Source organism: Stegastes partitus, unplaced genomic scaffold (assembly GCF_000690725.1).
Source record: "Stegastes partitus isolate 25-593 unplaced genomic scaffold, Stegastes_partitus-1.0.2 Scaffold1016, whole genome shotgun sequence".
In the NCBI taxonomy this organism is placed as follows: Eukaryota; Metazoa; Chordata; class Actinopteri; family Pomacentridae; genus Stegastes; species Stegastes partitus.
The window spans coordinates 204,194-223,506 of NW_007578747.1; the positions used below are offsets into that span (position 1 = coordinate 204,194).

At 39.5% G+C, this 19,313-nt stretch overlaps 2 protein-coding genes across 2 annotated transcripts in view; one reads left to right on the forward strand and one right to left on the reverse strand.

Moving 5' to 3' along the window:
* Window positions 1-1,785, forward strand: part of LOC103367116 (protein unc-119 homolog A) — a 22,531-nt gene extending 20,746 nt beyond the window's left edge. The window contains exons 4-5 of the mRNA XM_008295039.1: window positions 1,405-1,577; window positions 1,673-1,785. Coding sequence (XP_008293261.1) covers window positions 1,405-1,577; window positions 1,673-1,785 — 286 coding nt within the window. The remainder of the gene's footprint in view (window positions 1-1,404; window positions 1,578-1,672) is intronic.
* A 2,273-nt stretch (window positions 1,786-4,058) lies between these two features.
* Window positions 4,059-11,978, reverse strand: foxn1 (forkhead box N1). The gene is made up of 8 exons (XM_008295040.1): window positions 11,926-11,978; window positions 10,903-11,190; window positions 10,515-10,610; window positions 9,878-10,008; window positions 9,545-9,641; window positions 6,936-7,143; window positions 6,295-6,747; window positions 4,059-4,872 (listed from the first exon to the last, which is right to left on the reverse strand). Exons 1-8 carry the CDS (start codon window positions 11,938-11,940, stop codon window positions 4,562-4,564), a joined length of 1,599 nt encoding a protein of 532 aa, XP_008293262.1. The 5' UTR covers window positions 11,941-11,978; the 3' UTR covers window positions 4,059-4,561.
* Window positions 11,979-19,313: the final 7,335 nt, after the last annotated feature.

The following is a 19,313-nucleotide window of genomic DNA, read 5'->3' on the forward strand; positions in this document are numbered from 1 at the left end:
CATATCAAGACAGCACTCAAACCCTGTGGCTACCCAAGCTGGTCTTTCATCAAATCCTCTATAAAACCCAGAGGAGATAGAGAAGAAAAGACCAAGAAACGAAACAACATAGTCACCCCCTATATTGCAGGAATTTCTGAGAAGCTCAGGAGGATTTTCAACAAACACAACATTCCAGTTCATTTCAAGCCCACCAACACCCTGAGACAGAAGCTGGTTCACCCTAAGGACAAGACATCGAGACACAAACAAAGCAACATGGTGTACACAGTCCAGTGCAGCGAGAAATGCCAAGACCTGCACATCTGGGAGACAAAACAACCGCTCCACAAGCGCATGGCTCAGCACAGAAGAGCCACCTCCTCAAAACAGGACTCAGCAGTCCACCTATATCTCAAGGACAAAGGACACTCATTCGAAGACAGCAACGTACAGATTTTGGCCAGGCAGGACAGATGGTTTGAGAGAAGGGTAAAAGAAGCCATCTATGTCAAACTGGAAAGACCATCCCTCAACAGAGGTGGAGGTCTGAGTCATCATCTCTCACCGGTTTACAATTCAGTCCGAAGATCTCTCGCCAGGAAGATGAAACCGCATTCACACCCAGCCACAAAAGACCCTAACGAACCCCTTTGTGGCAGGGGGAGCACTAACGACTCACATAACGAGGGGGATGAGTAACAACCCCCAATTGAAACTGGAACTCAGGTGTTAATAGCTCCTTAGGATATAAATATCTGGATCTCCCAACTAGTCAGTCAGAACTGATGAAGCCTCTTGGATGAGAGGTGAAACGTCTTCAACGAACTCAAGCAAGTCCAGTTGCTACGATTAATCAACCAGAATATCACAGAGATACACTTAGAGATAAACAAGCACACTCACATTCATGCCTACAGACAATTTAGAATCACTAATTAACCTCAATCACACTGCACGAGGTGAACGTGCAAACTCCACGCAGAAAGATCCCAGGCATATAACTGGGACGCGAACTGGGGATCTTGTAGCTACAAGGCGGCAGTGCTAATCACCAAGCCACCTTGCAGCCTTGCAAGTGTGGCTTTAGATTAGAGTGCAAATCTGTTTTTCAGGCCTGGTTATGTATGAAGTTATGAAGGCTCCATGTGCTGATTAAATAACACTAACGAAAAAGCATTAAATTTCAACCCTTTCTTATGTACTTACTTCCTATAAGTCTAAATGTGTTCATAGTATGAATGTAGTTTTTTTTTGTCTGCATGGCCACATTAAATATACTAAAGTTATTGTATTTTAAAAAAAAATCTGCTGATTCTTAGGGTGTAAGGTGGGATTCACTGATTTATTTTCATGCGATAACCCAGTTTGTATGTTAATTTGCTCACATCTTGGCGGGTGTATTCCTTCCCTGTGCTCCTGCAGAGTGGAGTTCACAGTGGGCGACACCCCCATCAACAACTTCCGCATGATTGAGAGGCACTACTTCCGCGACCAGCTGCTAAAGAGCTTCGATTTCGAGTTCGGCTTCTGCATGCCCAGCAGCAAGAACACATGCGAGCACATTTACGAGTTCCCGGCGCTGTCTGAGGAAATCAGTGAGTGTCACACGCACGTACCACGCAACCAGGAGAGACAAACACACCCACACGAGGAGGATTTGATGTTACAAAACCCTGTCTGTTTCTTTCAGTGCGTGAGATGATCCTGCATCCTTACGAGACGCAGTCAGACAGCTTCTACTTTGTGGACAACAAGCTGGTGATGCACAACAAGGCAGATTATTCCTACAGCGGGGGGCCATAGGAAGACCTCAACCCTTCGTACCTCCCTGTTTTAGACATTTTCCATGATCCCGCTACCACTTCAGGACCAGAAAACCGATGAACTGATGGACAAATCACTGGCATTAAATCCTCCCTCCCATTAGCTCCGTGTGTTTCCATCCAGGTACTCCGCTGCCTGGTCTGTCAGATTTCTCCCTTTGCCTCCTTTTTTTTTTTTTTTTTTTTTTTGCAGGAACATTGAATTCTGCCAGTTTTATCATCAGTTTGCATCAGCGTGCGTGAATGAGTGTGTGGGCAGCAACCACATGCAGTGTCTGTACATAATGTTGATTTCAGTCTGTATATGCGGGTTCCACTCGATCACCAGGAAAACATTTTTTAATTTTGTGTGTTTTCAGAGATAATAATCTGAAGAGAGACAGGAGCCTTGTTTGTCCTCACTAAACCAGACAAGGCAGAAACACGCCATGAGACAAAGCGAGAAATGAAATCACCCTGAAAAATGAATAAATAATAACCCATTCAGATGTATATTTACAGTATATAGTTTGTATAGGAGCCTCATTACATTTTTACTCCTGAAGTTTCTTAAATTTGTAGTAGCACACATCTGAATGATTCCGTCCTCCCTCCTACAATCTGTCAGCGTCCAGTCGAATGGCAGCGATGTGTACTTTTGTCTATGTGAGTGTGTCATTTGTTTTATGTTTTCATGTTCATAGTACTACCAAGTCAGGAGTATTTTTTAAATAAATAGCCATTTTGAAGTGTCAGAAAACATACATTAGCCAAAAGTCAGATACCACTTTTGATATCCAGTACGTTCTCTGTAGTACTGAACACTGTGTATACTTTAATTATGATCAATGTTTTAAGTATAAAAATGAAAAAGTGTGTAAAGTTTTGACAGCTCAAATTCCATCACTGCAATAAATATGGGATTTTTGCGAAACCTTGACATATATTGTTGTTGTTGTTTTTATTTTTTTAACTGCTGATATGGAAAAAGGCTCATTCGAAAATGATATCTGATGTTTTTCTGCACGTTTCTTATTCCACAAAATAGGCCAGTTACCTTGAGAAAAATCTGAAAATCTCCCCTGTTTCTCTCTTATTGAAAAATTCTGAATATACAAAAATGCAAATATTAATTTATGCTACAAGACATCTCCTTATTCACTCAAATACAAATTATGGCTGTTGGCGATCACAGTTTAAATGTCAAACTCTGCACATACATCATTTTCACTCAAATGTCAAACTAAAGTAGCAAAGTGAGACTTAAATTTCAGTTTTTGACAAGTTCACGACATTACCTAGACATAAGCATTGGTTGTTTGAAATCCATAATCCAAAGTTTTGAAACAATATCACTTACATATAGTTTGCCATTGGTCTTTATACTGTGTTGCTCATGTTTGTCAGGCTGCTTAGTGTAGAAAACTTTAACAGAAAGTAAAAAATTAATCCATTACATCCCCTGATATGCATCAAGCTGTAGGTCACAAAGTGTCTTTGCTGCCATCTTCTGTGACAACAGTCTTACTGCACTGTTGTCACGACACCACCAATCATTTACCACAAAAACATTATTGTTTGAGTGTTAGACATCAGTGACAACCAATTTCCTTTTGCTCAGCCCACATAAAACTGGAGCAAAAGAAAAACATGCAATACACTAAGTCTGTTGTTATTAAAGTTATTGCATTACATATTCTAAGACATGTTTAAACCTGAATTAACTGCATTTTTGTCCCCTGGAGTCATGTTTTCAACAACTTGGTGGATTTAGTTCCAATCATCACCCTCGTTTAGCTCTGGTTTGGGTCTCCACCAACTATTAAGCAAAACATCTTGTTCTTTAGCTGTGTTATGTGAGTTTGCTGACTGTATCTGTCTGCTGTTTGGTGCTGAGCAAATAGTGCACTGTGGGTTTTTAGTGCTTAAAATATTTGAGAACAGTTAGAGGGAACAAAAACAGCAAAGTCAGGACCAAAATGCTGAGCTGAAGCTTTCTATTTAGCTTCATAAATTCAAGAGGAGCTGCAGTTCATCTCTAGAAGCAATTTCTATTACATCTATGCATCATATTCATACTTTCATTTCATACATTGCTAATAATGTATTGACTGTAGCCACTTTAAGCATCCAAATAGCTGCTCTTTAAACACTGATTGAAGATACAGATAGTTTCTATAGGGTTTTTTTATATATCAACTGATTATAAGAAGCAATAACGATAAATGACAAGAAACTGCAGTGTGTACACATCGGTAAAGTGATTAACTTACAAACAGTTGGTCCAGATTTATTCTACAATTGACAAAATGAAACAAGTGATGTTTACAAAATGACTTAAAAATGCACACATTAATACAGAAAAAAAGATATGAAATTTGAAAAACCAACAGGACAACTTGTAAGAGATAAATAAATAGATACATTCACAAATAATGTAAATAATTTTCACTGTGGAATTCAATTATAATTTATCAAGTGCTTCCCTGCTTATATTTCCATTCATCAAAATTATTGTTTGCTAATGAGATAAAGCAGAGTGTTTGTGTTTTAAGACTAAAATGATATAATAAGAGTTGTTTTTGTCGTTTTTTATTGACTGAACGGTGGAAACAAACAGTGAAAATCTTTATAACTATTTCCTCCACAGTTGGTCACATAGTGGTAAACAGAGGATCTGATGGGTTAAATAACCACCAAGCAAATACTGTGGCAAGAAAATTTTCCATTCTGGTTCACAAAATACAATTTTTGTCATCAGAGAGGGTGAAAGAGGTTCACATTAAGGAGATGGACGTGGTGCAGGAGGTCAGATATCCAGCCAAACTCTCCACTCCTGAATAAACCACAGGATGCAGTCCATTCAAATAGCCAGGCTGCTCTACGTGTCCTCCTGTGTCCTCATCCTCATATTCTGCTTTACACCGACCACCGGCGGTCACCGCGGACGTCTGACAGACAGGTGTGTTTTGCAGGCAGCTGGTCTGGATGTGGTGATCCTGCAGGACAAAGGTAGTGGACGACGTTGTGGTGGTGACTTGTGACTCTGACACCAGGCTGTCGTCTCTTAACTCCTCCCACAAGTTACCTGCGAAAGGAAAGGAAATTACTGTTTGAGAGAGCATCACTAATCATCGCTCAGCAGTGACACACCAGTTGCACAGCAATTCGCTATCCAGTCATTTAATCATGAAAGGGCAGAAGATTTATTTACTTCTGGTTGCAAATTAGTTCCAGTCTATGGAGAGTTGAATCTGATTGAGCTTTTTTAAAATGCATGTATGTGATTGTTAACTTTTCTTTTTTTCTTTAACTTCATGGCAAAAGAATACAAGCATCTGACACAGGGCTGGCAGCGAGTTCAAATTATGTTTGTAACCCTGGAGAATATGTCAAAGCAGACATTTAATGAAAAATCCAGTTTCTAATTGCTCTTGACTTGATTATATGTCCCAAGTGTGTCTACAGATGCACAAAATATGAAAAAAAGAGACTGTCCTCTCAGTTCTTTCCCATCTCAAAAGATCAGAAAGTGTGTTTCTAAATAAGCTATTCAGGTTTGCACTTGACTAAAACCACAGATGTTAGAAGAATGGTGTACTACTTTGAGCTGAAAACTGGAGACATGTGAGATCTTCTTCAGGGGACAATGTGGAACCTAAATTTTTCCTTTTTCACAGAAGACAGTTTGACATGTCGCAGGAAAAACATGGGTGTGACTAAATAATTTTTAGAAAGCGTTTTTACTTCCAGGGTCCTTGTATTGTGCATGCTGTGTCACTGTACTTATTGGGAAACGTGAATAGAGCAGAGTTATTGTAAATTCTATTCGCGCCACAATCTACTGTAAGTCATAAAACTGTTTTGAGTAAGAAAGAATAAAAAGGAGATTGGCAGCATAAACAAATGGAGGCAGAGTAAGTAATGCGATACAGGAAACAACTAAAGAAGGGTGGTGGGGAAGGTAAGACAGAGCTGTGGGGGTCTGCTAATCTGAAGTGTTCGCTCTGCCCCGCATAGCGTGAATAAGATGGAGCAGGTGGGAGATTTCTCGCTAAGAAGAATAAGCCGCTAATGCTGAAGATGCCATTAGATCTGACTGATGTCTGGGTACTCTGCTGTTGCTGCAGACAACCCCAAGTGTTCAGAAAACAGCGATAACTCTGATAAAGATGTACTGATCAGTTTTATTTTCTCATATAAAGACATAATATAAACCCTTTCTTTGGATACATTTGTGCATGGAAGCATTATAACCTGGATTATGTTGCAAGCAAGAACATAAACAAGTCAGCACTCTCTGTTTTTAAGTGACCTTAAACATATCTTTTGTACTCCTGTATCTGCTTACCTTCACATACACTATGAGATCAGTATATCAGCCATAAACATATATCAGTGAATATCTACAGAAGTTGGAATAAAGCTGAGCAAATCTTTTTGAATTAGATTGCCGGTCACATGTGTCCTACTCGTTTTTCACCACGTTGTCTCCACCTGACTCTCTCACCTTGCAGCTGCAGGTCAGTCAGACTGGGGTTGAGGGTGTCCACGTCATAGCTGGCGTCTCCCTCCAACAGCAGGTCCTGCATGGTCCTGGGGCCAACGCTGTACTCAGCCTGTAGGGTGGCGTTGTACAGAGGTGGCATCTTCCCAGCAGTGGGAGAGTTCAGATTTGCAGTGGCTGATGGGACGCCGGCAGCAGACTGTTGACCACAGGGTGAGTACAGGGCAAAGGAGTTGTTTGGGAGAGCAGCAGCAGGGGGAAGGTAACAGGGCTGCTGAGGCTGAATGTGGGCATATTGCGTACGCCGAAAGGGCTGGCACGCTGGTCGAAGTCGGGTACAAGACGAAGAGGCAGTGCTGTAGGGAGGAGCCACTCTGGATAATAAAGTTGTGTTGGTATAAGATGGCAAAGATCTGAGTTTATCCGGTCTTTCTCCCAGTAGGCGATCGAGTTCTTCTGTGGAAAAAATGTGTCAAGTGAGTCAACATAGGTGGACTAAAATTACTATTGATTTGTCATAATTCTAAATCAGATCAGCATAAAGAGTCAAGCATGCATACACAATAAAAACAGTAAAACATAGTTATCTGAGAAACGTTGTTTTCCTCCTCATTTGGCAGACATTCTGTCCTTGTGGGACCCACCTGGTCTCGCCATGCTCCTGCGAACAGTGATGGGGTCTTTGCGACGCCATTTGTGCAGCTCTTCCTGCATTTTCTCCACCTTGGCGGGATTCAGAGCCCAAAGACAGCCTTTACGAGAAGTGCTACCGTTTTTGTTCTCCACCTTCTCGAAGCACTTGTTCAGGGACAAGTTGTGCCGCACAGAGTTCTTCCACCCATCAGGAGCTGTCTGAACACAGAAAGGAGAGGATGCTTCATTCACATCTTTACCACAGGGCTGCTGGGATACCTCAAATTACACTTTCTTTGTAGAAAGTAAGGGAAAAAAAAGGAAAAATGTGAACTGCATCCTAAAATATATGACCAGTGATGTCTTCAACAGTTCATATCCCAAAGTGAAATGTACGTAATATGAGATGAAGAACAGCAGTAAATCATTGTGTCTAAGAAGCTGGAAGCCAAAAAATGTTTGTCATTTAGCTTGAGAACAGACGAAAACAAAGATATTTTCTGTCATTTGACAAATGTATTAATTTATTAATACAATAGTTTGTTTCTTTGGAAAATAAAAAGTAGCCAAAGACAGCTACCAAGAATTGGTCTTTAGTCATTTTAGCTCACTGCGGCTACCTAGAGTAGGTACATTCTTTGAGCTAAATGCTAATATTAGCATGCTGTTCTGTGTTTCTCCTTCCTCTGCTGGTTGTCAGTTATATACATTAGTAAAATTACAAAAATGGACTGAATTTCTATTATTCTTGTTGAAAAATACTTCTTTTTTTGACAGAAATAACTGCATAACTGCAATAAATACATTCAGAAATTTGGCAGTTCCACAAATATTTTCTTTATATTAAGTTATATTAAGTTTGCTAAACTCAGAACTAATACATTTTAATGCTGTAAATATGTTTCAAAAATTAGTGACAATTAACACAAAAAGAAGTGTTGGTTTGGTCATTTTACATAGATTTGTTTGTTCAATAAGAGGTTCCATTCACATAATTTAACAGAATTTTTCACATAAAAAGGTAACATCTACATGACTACATACGTATTATTATTATTATTAGGCTCATTAAACAAAAAAGACTCACACAATATCATATAAAATAAAGGTGACAAAATGTATTTTAATTATGGAAAACTACTGTATTCTTATGAGATAGTTATTTTTTGTTGTTTTACAGTACCTTTTTGGTGCCCTGACTGGCGGACTATTACCCTTTTTTTCACTGTTATATTTGGTAGAAAGCACACAAGTACAATACAGCACAGTACTGCTGAGGCACATGGGAATGTTGTCAGTTTAGCAGGTATTAAAGTATTGTAGGTTGAGATGGTGGTGCTAGATGAAATGTTAAGGGATCGCCAGTGTTATTACAGTTAATCCCGTTGGGAGGATGAGTATTTGTTCAGATCCATCCAAGGTTGAGATATTTTCAACTGGACTGACACCATGGACCAGCAGACAGACAGACCTGGCCTATTTTGATACTGATTCTCTTTCATTTCAGTAAAGGACTCTGGTCTCGTTGCAGCTGTCACCCACCGCCTGTCTGTGGTTCAGTGTCTGTATGTCAAACATTCCAGTTTAAATATTATGAGAGTTGTTACAAAGGAAACTAGGACACCCGGTTCTCCCTACAGGGAATATTACAACATATTTTAACTTTGCCACCATCTGCTCTGGCAGTGACTAATATCCGCGTGCCATAACAAGTATCCACTGAAGTGAACTGAAGTGAACTGAAACATATTTGACAATATTCAAAAAAGTATCTAAAATCAGCTTTTGAAAAATGCACCTGACTTTCCTCAGAGTATCACCTTTATCGTCTGTCTCCTGTATTTTCTGGCCCTGCAGCCTGCATTTAATGTTACAGGCAGCTGTTTGGACAGCAGCCATCTATACGGTGCCTTCTTGAATATGAATGGCAGCAAGCCTCGGAGCTCTTTCCAGAGGTGAGTCTCAACTCATCTGATTAGGAGGAATCCTTTGGAAAATGTGCAGTATTTGTGATGACCACGGTTCAAGCAGAGGTCCAACCCTGCAGCTGCTTCCTTTAATCGACATTAATGCACCGGGGCATGAATTTATAAGGAGATGACATCTGCAAAAATCACCTTCTGAGCAAAGTTAAATAATTATATTGCTTTGCTTTTCATTATCAGATTTGATTTCCTGAATGGTGCAAGGTTTCTGGCCTTAACAGGTTCCTTCCAGCTGCAGGGGCAGCACACCGTGTCATTAATCATAAGAGGGGTTTTATGGGGGTAATTAATGTCAACTGCAACACACACAAGGGGTTTGGATGACCTTTAACTTATGACAAAACAGTAGGCAAACCTGAAGCCTTCAGCTACAGAGAACAACTGAACTAAAGAAAGTATTGCTGCAACATTGTATGTACAAACGTAGATTAAATAAACACACAAAATAATAATGCCATCACACAATCAGCATGGATGCTGTAGACTACTCATGAAACTGGAGGAGCAAGCTGACAGCCTGAAATGTCTCTTCAGTGTTTGGGAATACACTTTTTGCTTGTGCAACTGATGAGCCTGCCAGTTTTCAGTTTGGTTCTAATCTGTGTGTGTAATAAAGACAGCATGTATTGTCATACCTTGAAATATGGGAAGTGTTCGGTCATGAAGCTGTAGATCTCACTGACTGGCAGACTCCCTGTTTTACTGTTCTTCAAAGCCATGAAAATCAAGATGCTGCAGTGATGAAGAAGATATTTATATTAGCATTTCAGTCATATTTCTATAAACAAAGCTCTTAGATTTAATGCACCTCAAACATATGCACTGGATTTATTTTTTCTATCAGAATGATTTAAAGATGATAATCATGTAAGAAGTCAAAGTATTGTTAATTTAAATGTGATTACTTATTAAGGGTGGACAAGTGTGTTAATACAGGTGAAGTATGGTGAGGTGTGGCATGACGCTACCTGTATGAATAAATGGGTTTGGGATAGAGGGACTGTGTGGTGCTCTCCTGGTGTGATGGAGTCGAGAGGCTTTGGAGAGAATATTTTGAGCTGCTGGACTGGTCATTACTCGGATACAGTCTAGATGAAACCTGCAGAGAACGACACACAAACACACACACACATAGCAAAACCATGAACTGACAGCTAGTAAATACCAGTCTAGTTGCTCCAAATCACATAATCAGAATTAGTTTTATTGCCAAGTAGGTTTTTACATGTGAGGAATTTGTGTTTTGGTGCATAAAAATAAACATGTAGGACTTTTTTTTTTTATGGTAAAAAGATTTTAAAAAGCAAATCAGTAGACAGGAAGTGTTACAAGACAGAACACAGCAAGTGCAGCAATTTCAAGGTATTGTAAAAGTAATAGAAGTGTTTTCAGAGTGCAGGAATGTGCTATTTACACACCTGGGAATGTGCTAGGAAGCAAAGTATATGGTGTAAACAACTTGAGATGTGCAAACGATAAATAATAATTTTACTTGCACTCATATTATAATATCCTAAAATCAGAAAGCTAGGCCCCAAATATCTACCACTTGTGTTTTCATTAATGGTCACAGACATCCCATCTTCTGCTGCAGTCCTCACTCACCTGTTGCAGAGAGCTCGATGAGCTGTAGGAAGGATAACTTTGAGACAGGAAGCAGGGAGGCTCCGCTGGTACAGCTGGTAGCTCCGGGTACGAACTCTGCAAATATAAGGGTAGAAAAACTAAAATGTTTGGAAGTTGTGCAATAGTGCAGCTGGGTTTTATTTAGGTTGTTGACCATGTTTTCACAGTGTCACTTAATATATTATTCTTTATACCCACATAACTGTGTTGCTTCAGTGTGTGCAGGCATGGGTTGTGTTATACAATAATAACCTGTTGGACTTGTTAAGTCACCTTCCTCATGTCAACTTGTTTTGGAATGTAGAAAGTGTGAAGTGAAGCAGTAGGTGTGTGAGGGTAAAACTGAGTGCACTGTAGGTCTAGACACCTGAATGCTGCCGTTGTACTGCTCCCAGGACGCTGGCACCTCGTCGCTGTGCAGACGGGCTTCAGGGCTGCACACCTCCTGCAGACGGCTGTAGGGAGAGGAACACTGCTGGAGACACCCTGCAGCCGCCACAGCTCCCTCACTGAACTGTCGGCGGTATGGGTGGAACCGGTCGGAGTCGACGGGCCCTCGTCCAGGAGCCAAGCCCGACCCCGAACCGGTGACCCCATCAGCACTGTGCCTCCTGTTGGCAGCCACAGTTCTCAAGCTGAAGGTGTTGCTCTCCTCCTGCGTGAAGAAGACATCATCCTCATCTTTAATCTGCGGTGTAATATTCATTATTACACAATAACAAGTGCAATTTACCAATTACATAACTGTTGAGTAAGCTTTCGGAGTGTGCAATCCTTGTCTCCACTCCTTTTTTGATCAAAGATAAAAGAGGATAACAAGATACTCTCTGGGAACCCTCGGAGGCCAGAAGTGCTACAACTTGTCTCTCATAGTAAACAAACGAAGAGCATAACAAAATAGTGACTCACCTTTCCCAACAGACTCACATTTGCATATTGATAAAATGAAGACATCACTTGATTGGCTAGGTGACAAAATGTGACATAACTTCTCAAAAAGGCAAAATCGAATGTTTCCAACCTTTACAAACACCTTCTGACATAAGTTAGTTTTTTATTTAACTTTGAATTACGAAACATTTGAGTGGCATCAGTCTTCTCATATTACTCTCTGCAATAAAACAAAAAAAAGCATATGATGTATTATTTTAAGAGTTTGTTCTTAACTGTATATATTCAAGATGTACAATTAGTTTGCCTTACAAAAGAAATATTAATCAGTCGCTGGTTCAAGTCTTTGTCAGCGCATATTTGACACAATTCAGAAACAATCTCTCCATTCAATTCTGCACACACTAGCAGACTGAAGGCAGAGTTAGGTATAATTTACTATTTCCAGAAAAAGGTTGTTTTGGGGGTGAAATTGAAAATTCCAGCAGCGGCTCAGTACCTGTGATTCTGCCATCTGCCTGCAGCAGGTCCCACAGGGCTCACAGGTGTGTATGCCAACCTGAGGGGCTGAAGTCTGAGGCTTGCTGCTGCTGTGGGAGTGTGACATCCTGCACCAAAATCTGCTCCTGCAAAGAAATGTAAAAAAAGAGGAAAAGCCTCATCAGTAGAGCTTTGCTTCATTTGCGGGAGTTGAGTTGTGTGAGGAGCTGCAGTTCAAATTAAACATTACACAAAGCTGTGGAAGCAATAGATTAGCACTTTTGGAAACAACTTCTTTGTTTTTTTGGTGACAGTCAAACGTTAATATTAATTTCACTGTCATATATTAAAGTTAATATAATAAAATCAGCCTACTAGCCGTTGTACACCTCAAAAAATCACATATGGGTCATTTCAACGTTTCCTCCTTGACCATCTCTGATTTGCCTGACTTTTTTACAGCATAAAATAGATATATTAAATTTACTACGATATCTAGCATCACTAATTGACGTCTGGATTATTATTTTCTAACTTAATGTGTGCTCAAAGAGGAGGCTTTCTATGTTGGCTTTAACTTTTTTTTATACAATTCAACTCACTTGTAATCAGAGGTGATTTATTTATTCAATAATGCAGATTCTGAATCAATGACATGATGATAAATAATAGGGAATAATTACTGAGATATTGCCATTTAATCAAACAGCCTCAAATTAAAAAAATATATATACTATTTTTTTTTAAGTTTGGAAAAGTGCAGTTATTTAAAATATACATATATATAAAAGTATTTAATCTATCAGTCTAAAATTCCACAGACACCATTTTAAAAGCTATCATTAATGATTAAAAAAGCAGAAGGCCTCTGATGATTTCAGATGTAATAATTCATATCTTGTTGGTTTATTAGGTACAAAAACTTAAGCTGTAGTTTCACATGTGGAGAACCAAGTCATGCGTGTCCCCAGGTTCCCCGTCCTTCAGTTTAATGCTAAGCTAACAGACTGCTGCCTGCAGCATCAGACACATTAATCTTCTCATCCAAGTATCTTCCAGAAAATAAAGAAGCAAAATTGTCAAACAGGTCCTATAAGTAGTGGAAACACCTTGAGGAAAGCTCAAGTGGCGGAAGGTGACATTTGATTTATATCGCTGTCACCACATAACGAGAAGCGATAATGGTGTGTTTTTAAAATGGCGCTTTTGTTCACTGATCCTTAGAGATCATATTGTCGGAGTCATTATTCTGCTGTGAATCTGTGAGATACACGACACTGCGTCCCCTGACAGTGTGAGCGCAGGTGTGGGAACAGTTGAGTTCATTTTCAGTGCCGCTACATTAAAACCACCAAAGTCTGACATCAGTGGACGTACGGGGGCCTTTATCTGACTGAGTGTGAAGACTTGTTATCTGATCCCAGCGGAGGTGAGAGACACGTGGCCCGTGGTTCCAGTAAAAGCAACCTCAGCCCCGACATAAACCACGCTCATTAAAAGTGCCAACAAACCATGGCTGTTAGGTCACGTAAAGCCAAATAATGCTGAGGCAGAGAAAGTGGAATCTCTGGTGATGTGTGTGTAAGAGATGGAAGTAGCAATCGTGGCTCTTTCTGTTCAGATCAAAAGAGGCTAAAGTGTCAAGGTGAAAGTTGAGAGAATGCCTTTTTTTTTATCATCAATGCGGCAACAAATCCTCTCATCTGCTTGACAGACACACTGACACCAGCCAGAACAAATACACTTACAGTAAGAGAAGCACAAACTCTGACAGTGCTGATAACAGGAGTCTGTGTGCATTTGCCTTTAAAACAAACAAAAAAGTAGAAGAAAAAAAAACGGAAGACAACACTGACTGCTTGTCTGAAACTATTTGCAGCGACATTTAACCTGCGTCCAAAAGCAATACTAAAAGCTCCCAAAAGCAATGCCCTCACTAAATTTGTATAACAAAACTAAAACTTAAAAAAAAAGCAAGATTCATAATGAAACTGATAGCTGTTTCCAGTGTTATATATTTTAAATATTAATGTTCTAGTTGTCAAAAAAAAAGAGTAAGGTCATTTTCATTAGCCTGAATTAAGCTGTTCAATCGCACCATAAAAATCCTTATGATTCAACAGGCATTTTTTTTATTTCATTCAAATGACTTAAGTCTTCAAAGAGTTTAGGAGATATCTTCAAAACTAACATAAATGTTACCAAAGCACGACATGATTCAAATGTGAGGATCCATTAATGCCGGGTAGAAATAATAATAGAATAATGTGCATCAAAGGTTGACACAAGGTTTCTGTTCACTAGTTTGACTATTTGATGCAATACAAATATTCGCTCTCCTGATCGTAGGTTGGCAGCACAGTAAAAATGTGCACGCTCACATTCCTCGACAACGGCCAACAACCTTAGCAGTGGTTCTTTCTGCAGCTTCAGCCAAAATATGCTATGCATTAATCCTCTTTTAAGTACATGAGTGAAGGTATTCATATAGAACTGATCAAGGAAAGATGTCACATGTCTGCATCAATCAATCTTTTTCTCTTTGCTGGATTTAGTTATTGCCATAGTTGTCCTTACTTGCTCTTCCCTGCATTGGGACACTTCAGTGTGTCACATTTACGACTCAGAGACTGAACAGAAAAAAAGAAAAACAACATCTGAGAGAGACTGCAACATCTGCTTTTGCATTTTAAATATTTGGCCATTTTATGAAGTGAACATGTAAAATTTAACTGACATTTGGCTGAATTCTTGTCGGCACTGATATATGTTCATGTTTCTTTAACATGCACATTGGTTGCATGCATACATAATTATTGTTAATCGCAATATAAAAAATACATAAAATAACAATAAATGCAATACAGTATAGAAAGGTTTTTGTGATTTTGACCAGTTCTATTTTACATTTTACACCTTTAAATAATAGTCAACTGAGCATTACGAAAAGTTCAACTTGTTGTACAAATTTCTCTATGAAGATCTTCATTCCTGATGTGCTTCAGTGGAGAAAATGGGAAACAAAGTGCTTGACTTGTGCAAAACTGTGTTCAAAAGTCATCCATTATCTATACACCGCTTAATCCTCATTAGGGTCGCGGGGGAGCTGGAGCCTATCCCAGCTGACTTAGGGCGAAGGCAGGGGACACCCTGGACAGGTCACCAGTCTATCACAGGGCTACACTTAGAGACAGACAACCAAGCACACTCACATTCACACCTACGGACAATTTAGAATCACCAATTGACCTCAACATGTTTTGGGACTGCGTGGGAGGAAGCCGGAGAACCTGGAGAGAACCCACGCTGCACGGGGGGAACATGCAAACTCCACGCAGAAAGATTCCGGTGCCCCCACTGGGACGCGAACCGGCAACCTTCTTGCTGCAAGGCAACAGTGCTACCAACTGCACCACCCTGCAGCCCTCAAAAGTGTTATGTAACACTAAAATGACCCTTCAGCTGTTTGAATTGATCAAATCAAATCAATATTTCTTCAAAGTAACAGACGTTTTTGAGCTAATAATCTTTTATTTCACTTTTAACATTACAACAATCACTTAATGGAGTCTTAAGGACTGAAGCCAGTGGTACTAAAGTCACTTGCAATTAATTACATTTACTAATAGTTTTCCTCAGTATTACCATCTTTATGCTACTTATACTTGTTACTATACTGTTTTTGTGCCATTTATTTGAAACTACCCAGCAGCGTATACTGTAATAAAAGTAGCTCCACCTCAGACAGCTTTAGCAGTAAATTACTAATTACAGTGTAACACAGACAGGGCACACACTGCTGCCTAAAAAGTATTTTTAACTTTGATGCCTAAGTTCATTTTGTTGATTTTATTTTTACATGAAAATTACACTTTGCATTTTTCTTCTGGTCCTGAATTTAAAACTTCTATAAATCCTGACTCTGTCAGATGACATCTTAAATTGTAGCATCTCAGGGGAAACTGTATTTATTGTAAGTAAAGCATAGTCTGCCTGTGTTTTTTTTTTTTTTTTAATGACAGGTAAACCCTGAGTAAATGTTTCCTATGAAGTGACACTGACCACATTCTTCATCGTAAATCCTGCGTGCAGCGGGCCTAACCCCACCCTTTAAATGTCACATGTCACATTTTTCTGTGATCTCGTGCAGTAACATGACCAAGTCTTAATATGCAAATTTCATTCTTTGTGATATGATTTTGTAACAGGGCCAAATGCCAATGTCTGTCATTGTGGTTTAAAAAAAAAAAAAGAAGAAGAAGAAGAAGCAGATAAGCAAGCATCATAAAAGAAAGTCGACAAGTTGCAGACAAGACTGTGTGGCCACTTCACATTCAGAGCTTATCTTTATGGTTTCAATGAATTAACAAAAGTTCATGGTTTGGCTGAAAGGGGAAAGGTTAAACAATTTTGGTTGCAATAAAGAAACAGTCGTGTCATGAATCCATCCTGTCAGGTGGGTTTTAAAGCACTGAGTATAAATAAGTCACCTGCTGCATGAGGTATAATGTTCTCGGAGCATTTTAGAAAATAACACTTACTCAATTCTTTTCATTTTATTTATTTTTTTATCATTTGTGATCAAATCAAACAGATAGTTGACTGTTGGCATGTTCAGTGGAACTAATCTGATTTTGTCAGTGTTGCATAAAATAATAGATGTTTTATGTTTGTTTTGGTTTTCAAGTTGAATCGACTTTTGATTTGAATGATGTCTTTCCAAGCCAATATTTTCTGCAATGTTTGGAGGAGCATGGAGCACACAGATGTCATCTGTCAGGATCAGTGCAGCTATCAGCACGTTATCTCTGTTTCTCAACGGCTTCACACAGATGTTTATGAAGCAGCTCATTGTCTTTGATGCTTGCTGATGTCAGAAGACATGAACGGGTTTATCTGTTCATCATAAGCCTTATCATCTGCATATATAGTGAAATGAGAAGGCTGCCACTCAAAGTTCAGAGGATTAACAGCATTCAGCTCACACAGTGACAGTGCCAATAGTAACAGTACAGTACCAACAGCTGAGTACTGTACTAGGTCTCTAAGTTACAATGTAAACATTAAGCAAATAAAAGTATATTTTACAGTAAATACTATCATTCCCATATTGAAAACTGTCAAACTCACCTAAGTTTTTGATTGAGTAGCTGCTCTCTCTCTCTCTGTCTGTCTTTGTGTCCTCTTTGTGGATTTGTAGTTCCAGTCAGATTTTCTCATTCAGTCCTGCAACCTCTACTGACACCTGAAGTCCATTTCCCCCTCGTGGATGAGTGCACATCTAGCCTCCTTCACCCTGACAGTGAGGCACTTCTGTTAGATTGACTGTCTAAATGTGTACGGAAATGGTTGATGGGTTGGTTTCAGATTTTGGCAGCTCAGAATATCATCCTCATTTTGTGTGTGCGTGCATGTGTGCATGTGTGTGTGTAAATGGCACTCGTCCAGCCTAGCCCAGCAATAAGATATACAGAAAGAAAAACCTGCTGCAACAGGTTCCAGAAGATCTACTGGTGCAGTCATTGGCAGCTGGCAGCACTCTCTTCCTCCTTACATCAGTCTTTCTTTGCCTGACTGAATGGTTACTTGTCTGAATGGGACATAAGATACACTGCTGATCACAGCCAGTGGCAGAGAGCAGGTACCGTGCCCTGCTTTCTGAGCTCGCCTATGGCAGAGGCTGTCTTAAATGTGATCTAGTTTCATTTAACTGTTGAGTATTCAAACAAACACAGGCACAGGTAAACACAGGCAGGATCATTTCTGCGAGAACACATGCAGCACACCACATGTAGCAAACAAACCCCCAAAAAAGTGCTGGCTGTAAACTGAAGTAGTCAATCTGGAAATTTCAATTTCCAATGCGGCGACTAAAAGTTAGTGTCATAACTAACTGGACATACTGACCAACCGGGCCGTTGCAGTCTGCAGGATGTGAGGTCAAACTAATCTCAGAAGCAGCTCCTCCACTCAGTTTAAGATGCTCCACGTGGGTGCCTAGCTTTTTTCTTGTAAGGTTTAAACTTGAGCTCTTCACTGAAACATTTACAGCGACGGTATAAGCTCAAAGAGAGAGGGAGGCAGAGAAATACAGGAGAAAGTGAGAGAGGGTGTAGTGGTATGTCAATACAGGTAGATTCCTATCCTATCCTCCCAATGAACCAGGAACAGCAGCAGAGTTAGCTCGTAGCTATACCTTAAACAAACCCTGTCCTCAGTGAGAGGGTGAGGCAGAATGACAGAGAGAAAGAGGATTAATTACAGATTGAATAAACTCTTGTGTTACAGTGCAAGGCCTCTGCAGAGCGAAGCCACTGCCGAAGGCTCTTTCTGCCAACGATGGAGTTCTTGAGGAGGGAGTAATGTGGGAACAGATTCCAGGGGGCTCTTCAAGTGAAAGTCTCATTGTGCTCTGGAAAATAATTGCTCTGGTATTCAGGTGTTCTCAGTTGCAATATCATGTTTTCCAGAGCTAGAACATGTTATTGGACATCTTACAGTTCAAAAGTAAAGAAGCTGGCACAGGCACAGGCACCGCTCTGATTCACTGTAAAAGTTGTATAATTTTGAATCATCCCACGTCTTGATAAGACCCATCCTTTAACAGTCTTGTCCAAAACAAAGAAATCAATGACAGGCAACGCGATGTAGTCACACATAATAGCTCCTTCATTTGTGCTATATGCAAATCAGCATCTTGTTACATAAAACAGACAAATCAAAACCTATAGCACAACCTTTAATGAAAGTAAATTACTTATGTAATTCTTTCATAACCCGACTCATTATATTAAGGGAGTGATTTCACAGTATACACTCCTTTTCCTGAAATACTACGGTAAAAAAGACATTCCAATGTATAAAAATCTTTGTACAGTCTAAGTCTTTCATCTGCCAGGATTTTATTATGACATAATCACTGATTCCTGATACCTGTTGCCCTATCTGCTGAAAATTTTTCCCCCAACCTTTGAACAGCAGGTCATGATGGTGGGTTAGCACTTCTTCACAGAGTTTATTTTAGTTACTACCCTCTCTCATTTGGTTGTTTCTCATCCTTTCAGATTCTTAGCTTGATTTTTTTATATATATTTTTAAAAAATTAAATTAAAAAATAATCCTGTTGTGCATGTCCCACAAAAACGACATACAGTTGAAACCAGAAGTTTACATACACTGTATAAGAAGACATATAAGCTTGTTTTTTATCACTGTCTGAGATTAAATCAGATTAAACTTTTCTTGTTTTAGGTCAGTTAGGATTACCAAAATTATTTCTATTTGCTAAATGCCAGAATAATGAGAGAGGAAGAATCTTTTATTGCATTCTTCAAAGTCAAAAGTTTCCGTACACTGAGATTACTATAACTTCAAACTATTTGGGAAAGCCCAGATGATGATGTCATG